This window comes from Oculina patagonica, chromosome 10 (genome assembly GCF_052425735.1).
Source record: "Oculina patagonica isolate OP01 chromosome 10, crgOcupat, whole genome shotgun sequence".
NCBI classification, from domain to species: domain Eukaryota; kingdom Metazoa; phylum Cnidaria; class Anthozoa; order Scleractinia; family Oculinidae; genus Oculina; species Oculina patagonica.
This window is the reverse complement of record NC_135767.1, coordinates 1,291,128-1,299,275: the sequence shown is the minus strand read 5'-3', so window position 1 is coordinate 1,299,275 and position 8,148 is coordinate 1,291,128. Positions and strand designations below refer to the sequence as shown.

Genomic DNA, 8,148 nt, shown 5'->3' with positions numbered 1-8,148 from the left:
CTGCTCTGTTGTTACGTGTGTACGTGTCGAGAATTAGAATAAGAATAATATTCTTATTCATCCTATTCTTATTGATCAAAGCCAACGAGGAAGTTGCACCAAATTTTTACTCAAGAAAAGGCAGTCTTCTTATTAAGGTACTATGTCTGTACTGTCTGTAGGAATTTTTACGGGAGACGTCATAAGTTTTTTGTTTGGAATGGTTGATATCTGGAAACTTTCTAGACGCTACGCTCGCCATTGTTTCACACAACGCAAACATATACAAAGTACAATTGACTGTTACGATACGCTCCGTGTTTGTTTCACGTTAGCTGCAGTATACAGTATACAGAGGTGGCGAATGGTGAATCCGACGAGACTGATATCTTTTTTGCGAGCCCGAGAAATTTTTAGCCTTGCAAAAGAAATCGACACTCCGAGACGTAGAAGCACGACTATCTTATGTGAGGATCGTACAGGGGTATTCTCGTGATGCGTGATTAGCTGATTTAATTTTCCGTGAAACGTGAATTAAATAAATTTTCCTTCGTGATCCGGGATCCAAAGATTTTTAGTGAGCCGTGAAAAACTTCAATTAATAACGGATATTCGTGATTTAACCACTTTATTCCACGTGATTTTGAGTCGCGAGACCTCCAGGAGATTTATAAAGAGTGACAACATCAAATGTGATCTCCGTACAATTATCGCAGTCTTGTAAGGCAGCAGCAACTAGCAGGAATGAAAAATGAACGCAATATGTAGCCTTTCTTTTGCCTTTCTCTATTTTACTTTCTTCAAACACTCATTCTTTGCTACTTTTCTTTACGTTAGAGCAGGATAAAAGAGAATGTTACTCGCTTATTTTCGTGATTCAGGGAAATGAAATTTTGATCTCCGTGATCCGTGATTTATTATTTTTTCTACCCGTGAGTCGTGTCAGAGACCCCCCTGTACGATCCTCTTATGTGTGATTTAGTTTTTGTCTGGCTATGTGAGGCGAGAAGGGGAAACGCGAAAGAAAAAGATTGTCGCGCGAGAGCGCGAGAAGTTCATAAACTCGTCTTTCCTGCTCTCAACTTAATTAGTTTTCTAAAGAGTGAGAATGAGTGAGAACTTAATTAAAGTGTCAAAACCTTATAGCCTGGGTATAATACACCATACTAATTAGGGACACTGCTGAAAACTAAAAACTACACTAATACTTATATCAATACAAAAATATATATATAAGTGATATAAAAATGTTATTATAATCTATGATATAAAAAATGTTAAATTCTTTAAACAGTATAGCGGATCTGATAAAGTTATATCTCTTTGTTAACAGCGTGATGCATATGATTGGCGCGGAAGTCATTCTCATGATGGCGTTACTCGCTCCTGTCACGCAAGGGGTGAAAATTACCAAAACTGGCGCTGGTACAGTGTACAAGCTCGAGGTGGTACAAGATGTCACGCTGGAAAGGCTAAGCAACATAAATTATTTGAAGTACCTCATTGTATCCAAGCACCCGGGTTATCCCAACAAGCGTTCCCTGGTACAGTTTGAAGACCTACCCAAAGACTGTCCAGCAGCCAACATTCAAGCTGCCAAGATGTATTTGAAATATCTCACCGCGCACAGGCCCAGCTCGCACACTATCACTCAAGTCCCCTTCATCCCTCGCTATATGCAAGTGCATATGGTGAGAAAAGCCTGGAAGGAGACTCAAGCCACCCGTGTCAAGCGCCTCTCCGATGCTAAATGGTCCACTCCGTGGCTTGGTTTGGATTGTACCGACGCAGATTCAGCCCCTCAGGAATGCACTCCAGTTACAATCTTCCCAGTACGCCCCGTGGGCTTCGTGGAGTTCGACATAACAAACGCAGTCAGGAGCTGGAGCAGTGGTGTACCTAACCACGGCCTTGTGATCCGTGCAACCAACGAGCTGGACCCGGGACGTGACATTCGCTTCGCCAGCAAAGCGCATAACGACCCTGACACGCATGCGTTTGTCAACGTGCTTTGTGCTTGAAGAAGGAGCAAGCATTTCATTCCCCATCAATTACAAGCTGATGATAAAAGTAGAGTTTAGTACCTTTTGGATGCTGTGTCAGAATGGCATGGGGAATAAATTGTATCTACATTTTGAGGAAGACAAATAAATGATATCAACTATGTACTGGTAATCGATTTATCGAGTCTGTGTCTCCTCTGTTTCCTGGGAAGGGCCTTGCGTTAATACTTAATGAAAATAGCTAACTGAGATCTGTTCGGTAGAATTCGTTAATTTCCCTTTTTTGCTGAAATACAAGCAAAAGTTTAAGAGACTCAAAAACTTATCCTGGACGTTAACAGAAAAGAACAGGAAATACTTAACAAATACAGGAACCCATCAGGAAGCAAGATGCAAGGACGAGAATAATTAATTATTAATTGATTTTCTATATTTACCAAAAGAAATTGAACGGGACAGTATATATTGCTATTGGCGAGACCATTTATATTTTAAGAAAATGTTTTTTGTCCGATATGATGTTGTTTATAAGAATTCTTTTCACAACTTCTTTTCCATCACATTTTCAACGCAGAACTCTACAGGTTAAAAATTTACCATCTTTCTTTATTTACCATCATCAAGACTAAAAATATTCTTGACTCTAAGGCCCGGTTCAGACGCCGATCTTTTCATGAGCCGAACCTAATTCCATGAATTAAGTACGTGAAAAGATCGGCGTCTGAATCAAATTAGAACGGCTATTTCAATTTGGAACGGCTCACCCGTTCTTCCCGCCTGGCTTGGCCGAGAATTTCGCCTGTGGAACGCCTTTGGAACGGCTTTGATTCAGACGCCGTACTTTTCATGTGCCGATCCTAATTCACAAATTATTATAATGTATTTTACCAGCAGTTTACCTCAATTATTGGAACTGTATTAGGAACGGCCTCGGAACGGCCAAAAAGTACGGCGTCTGAATCAAGAGGCGTACTTTTGTTAATTTGGGTAGGTCCAAATTCGAATTGAGTTCGGCTCATGAAAAGTACGGCGTCTGAACCGGGCCTAAAAGGTGTGCTGTTCACAGCAGTCAAACGCAAAAAGCCAACGCTACTTTTTGTTTTTGTGGCCTTGAAGCTCCAACCACCACGCCTCTAAACCTGGGTCTGGGTCTGTTGCCTCAGTGAAGGGTAGCTGGAATCCGAACTGAGCGACCGAGCGCCAAAGATTTTTCCGCGAACATACTCAATGACAATTTTTAATCCAAGGAACTTTGTTTTGGTAAGTGGTTTCGAGTTAAACCATTTTAATAGAACTTGACTAAATTACAGTGATTTCTACGACGAATTACGACCCTACATCTAGTAAACGACTTTCTTTTGTGGTCGCAAAACGTCCAACAGCGATAAAAGTCACATGACCTAAGTACGCAAACTTCATGTATACCGTAACGAAATGTCCTTCACATCAGTAAGAAAATTTTAAATGAAAACATGATAAAAGGCATAAAACTTTCAGTGCTGAACTGCTCGCTTTATTAAATTGAATTCTAGCTGACGTTTGCGGTCAGTTTGGAGCCGCAATTCAAGTTAACCTACGAAGTGTAGGCGGACTTATTTTTAAGTGCTTTTATAGTTTACGTCTCGTCACTACGTTTTGAACACTAAGGAAATTGTTTACCAAGCAAAAAAACGAAATTCGGAGACCCCGATCACATGCGTGCTTACGTCATACTGTGGGATATTTGATACTCAAATGACGTCACGGAGCCGTAAGAGGGCCGTGCGATAAGAACCGATATCATGCTTACAAGCAACTTAATAGCACGTAACTCTGTTTGTTATAGATAGTGCAAAGCGGAAAATATCGATTAATTAAGTATCAAAATAAATTACATCTTCCCGTTGGTAGGAAAAACAAATTAGATTGCAAAACAATTTGAAAAAGTGACAGAAGAAGGCCATGTCGTTTTTGATAAAAATCCTTTTTGTTACTCGATACTTGAAAATTTTTTATTCTGATTCTCCGATTGATTTCTCGTGCGAATTCTCGCGAGTTCTCCGAAACAGATACGTCAATATCGTGACCAAATAAGAATACTTCATGCTGTTGGCTCTTCAAAACAATTTGAAAAAGTGACGGAAGAAGGCCATGTCGTTTTTGATAAAAAATCCTTTTTGTTACTCGATACATGAAATTTTTTTATTCTGATTGTCCAATTGAAAACTCCGGCGTGAGAATTCTTGCGAGTTCTCCGAAGCAGTTACGCCAATGTGACAAAATAAGGATACTTCATGCTGTTGGCGCTGTCGGTCTTGTATACATGTAGAACAGCGTCCGGCAGGGCGGCATTCATTATTTAAAAAGGAAGTGGATTACAATATGATACAATATGAACAAAAGTTGCAAAAGCGAGGCTTAGCTAACCGGTATCTTTTGAAATGTCCCAGAAATCTTGTTACAGCATGCTAAGAAATCCAATTACCGAATGAAAGTTGTTTACAATCATTAATTTATCTATATTTCATATGGCTTATTCCATACAATAAGAAAATTAACTCAGAAACAGCATGCACAACTAATAAAACCCACATATACCCACATGTGTTTGATCAGTTAAATGATTTTGAATTCCATGCTAACATTCATGAACTTAAATTTTCAGCTACGCCCCAACATTTTTTTTTCCCGGCCACCCCAAAATTTTTTACGAAAACCTTAAAAAAAAAATTTTTTTTAAATTGGACGGAAAAAATAACCCGGCGTTTTCAAATTTACCCGGGTCAGTGTGGACGGGGCCTAAGTTTTGTTTAAAGTAAGGATTAATTAACCTTTCTCGTTTGCGTAACATTTTCAGAAATTGAGAAATAATATTATTCCTTCCATTTTCCCGTCAACTTACGAGATGACTCCATAAGGCGCGCGACAGCTGTTTTTAGCAATCCTTTTATCACTTATTACTTTGTTTCTATCCAAGTATTTCCATCACATTTTGAAGTATTAGGTATTTAATTTATGAGATTATTCGAGAGGGCTTATAAGACCCATCACTCAAATCGAATCAGTTGCAAAAACAACCATTTTTCCCAACAAATACAAAAAAATCTGTAGGAAATTCATTGGTTACAAAATATTTTGCGGAGCGCAAATAAGCTACGGGGAATTATGTTGTTCGTTGTTTCCTTTTTTAATTTCTTTTTTCGTTTCTTTAAAAAGCACTAATAAATCATATAAAACATGCGACAGTGTCTTTTTCAAATACATATCAGTTTTTTTGTCGGTGTTAAACGCATTGTTCAACAGCGTTCCAGAAAAGCTGTTACTTACTTTTAACGTTCAAAGCTCTGCAGGTACATACATGTAAATTAGTTTTGCATAACAAGCAAAATAGGATAATGTATTTCGAACTCGCGTGTCACAACATCTGGAAGGTTCAGATTTCGCAACTTTTGCTTGTATTCATAAGTTTATATCTCCACGCTAAATGCAAAGTAATACAATTTGAAACGTGAATTGAAGCAATAGTTTGATTCTGATTTTATTTCACTGCAAACTGCAGCTCCAATTGAGGATTTTTTTTTACAATAAATATAATTCAGACAGCTTTGATAGAGCCATTTAAATCTGACATTATACTTATTTGTTTTTGCTCTTTCCTGTATTTGTGTAACAATGCCAGCCCACTCTCGGAGTGAAGTAAATACGAAGGCGAAGCAAATACATCAATGATTTGATTGGCTGGCGAGATCGCATAAAAACCGATGTCGATCTTTGATAAGAAATGCTATCTCTTTAGCAGAAATGACAGGAGAGATATCCGTATTTTGAAAAACACCGTCTTTGTGAAAACAACACATTAAGAAATATATTGACGATATGTCATCAGTTCGTATTTAAAGCCATCTGTTACATAACGTTGCGGCCTCGAGGTTGTGCGCATGCAGAGGAAATCACCATTATAAAAGATTCGGCCATTCGATAAAAAGAAATCTCGTCACAAACGGACAGTGCATTGAACACAACACATCTCCGTGCGTGAAAATCAAGTCTACAGCAGAGGCGACCGCACCTTAACCTGCAATGACAACTTCGATTAACGACGCAAATTGCACGGTGGAACGACAAAGTTACGACCTTAACTCGAGCGTCGTTTCCTCGATTTGTGGCCCTACACGTGCGGCAAGACCTCAATTTGGTCCAAGCACCTCGGAAATGAAGGCTCTTACAGCAATCAACTCGACAGCCAGCCTTATTGGTGCTGTGGGCAACCTTATGGTGTGCTTTGTGGTGATGAAATTTCGTTTCCTAGGACGGCCTAAAGCGGAGCTGTTCATCGCAAGCTTAGCAGTGGCTGATTTACTTGTTTGCGTGTTTGCGCAGCCTATGTACGTTCTGTTCTTACATGAATTGCTGCCCTCTCATCTCAACATGATCAGAAAAGCTGTGACGTGGGTCTCAACGCTTGTATCAGTCAGCCACCTCTTTTCAATCTCGATCGAGCGTTTTCTATCGTTGTACTTTCTTCACCGCTACAGTTTCTTCATCCCTGACCGTATAATCTGGAGTGCTATTGTTATAACATGGCTTATAGCTATCTGTTTTGGCGCTCCAGCGGCTTCTTTTAGAAAAGCGCGCCACATAGCACAGTACTTTGTAATAGCAATTTTGCTGATCATACCAGTTCTGTACGCGGGGACATTTTACATTGTGCGACTTCAACATCAGCGAATCAAGAAACAGCTACCAGCGAAAAAACTCTCGACTTCACAGAAGAGCTTTCCTAAAGAGCGCAAGATTGTTTACATGATTGCTGTAGTGGTTGGCGCGTTTTATCTCTGTATCACGCCGCTCATCGTTTTGCCGTTTTTCTTCAACGTTGGCGCGTCGCCCGCCGTCCTCTTAAAAGCAAAACGCGCTTTTCCTTGGGTAAACACGGTGGCGTTTTGTAACAGTTCCCTGAACCCTTACGTTTATTACTGGAGGAGTTGGCGGTTTCGGATAGCACTTGAAAGGATACTGCGAAAAGTTTTTGAAAAGAAATAAAACGCGGCGAAATCGGCACGGAACTAAAGCGACGTGGATTCAGACATCACGATATATTGCACTTGAAATATTGTGACATTTGAATATTAAAAAAAGATAATAGTAAAAAGTTTGTTTATATATTATCTATATTATTCACGCGATCTGGATTTATTCTGAGAAATATTGCAGATGACTTGCGGCGGAAGACAGGAGAAATCTCTGATTGCCCGTTTATCAACACCGCGGTTTCTTTGATGGCCATTTAAGGAGATAGAATCGTGCGGTTTACATGACGTTCCAAAGTTTGACATGTAACTTCCGAAGTTATTTCAAAACTGTACGATTAGTTTGCATTTACGTGTCTTGAATATAGAGTGTAGATATTGTGTAATTAATTAAAAAGAGCAAACTTGTCAGCAGTGGAAGTAAAGTATAATGCTAAATTTTGCAATATATGTCTTATTAAGGAGATGGGATAACTTCAAGAGACCAGCAATAAAACTAATGAAAGTTTTCTGTTTGAGGTTGACCACTTATTATCTTTACGTACATTACACACATGTATGTTATAAATTTTATATCATTTGATAACATTTTTCCCCAAAATACGCCGATGACTGTGTTTAGTGATTGATTTTTGCATGTTTTATTCCCAGACAACAAAAGCGACAAAGAATTGCACACATATATTCAGAGAAAATACAGATAACATAATGTAACTTGAGCGTTTTTTTTTCTTTCATTTTCAATCATGCGGATTTTAAGCCGGAACCCATCTTTCAAATGTAATTTTAATCATTTTAATTTATTTTAAGTTGGCCAAAAGGACAAATAAGTTTGTAGAACTGTAACAAAAAGGACTTATAGCTTTTTTGGCAATAAATATTGCAAGTTTTAATTTAAAGAAATTTTTCTTATTTTCTTTGGTTTCGCGGATAAAAGCAGCTTGCCGGGTAAAAGCATATCTCCAAGGATCTAAATGTGAGGGTTTTTTAGCATAATTTGTGCTAGAGAATTTTTTATTAAGTTTTTGACTAGCTTATTTGAATAAACAATAATTTTCAAGATCTTAAAGATCAAAGCCAGATAAACGCAAGTAGAAATTTTTTACAGAAACCTTTAAAAAATTCGGAATTTAAACAAATTCGAACGACCGAACGAA

General features: G+C 38.5%; 2 protein-coding genes across 2 annotated transcripts; both read left to right on the top strand.

Annotated features, from left to right (window-relative positions):
* LOC144628031 (uncharacterized) lies at positions 1-2,068 on the top strand. Its single transcript, XM_078486083.1, has 2 exons — positions 1-137; positions 1,313-2,068. Exon 2 carries the CDS (start codon positions 1,317-1,319, stop codon positions 1,998-2,000), a length of 684 nt encoding a protein of 227 aa, XP_078342209.1. The 5' UTR covers positions 1-137; positions 1,313-1,316; the 3' UTR covers positions 2,001-2,068.
* Positions 2,069-5,949: 3,881 nt separating this feature from the next.
* Positions 5,950-7,476, top strand: LOC144628002 (melanocortin receptor 3-like). Its single transcript, XM_078486041.1, has one exon. It carries the CDS (start codon positions 6,042-6,044, stop codon positions 7,002-7,004), a length of 963 nt encoding a protein of 320 aa, XP_078342167.1. The 5' UTR covers positions 5,950-6,041; the 3' UTR covers positions 7,005-7,476.
* The last annotated feature ends 672 nt before the right edge of the window (positions 7,477-8,148 follow it).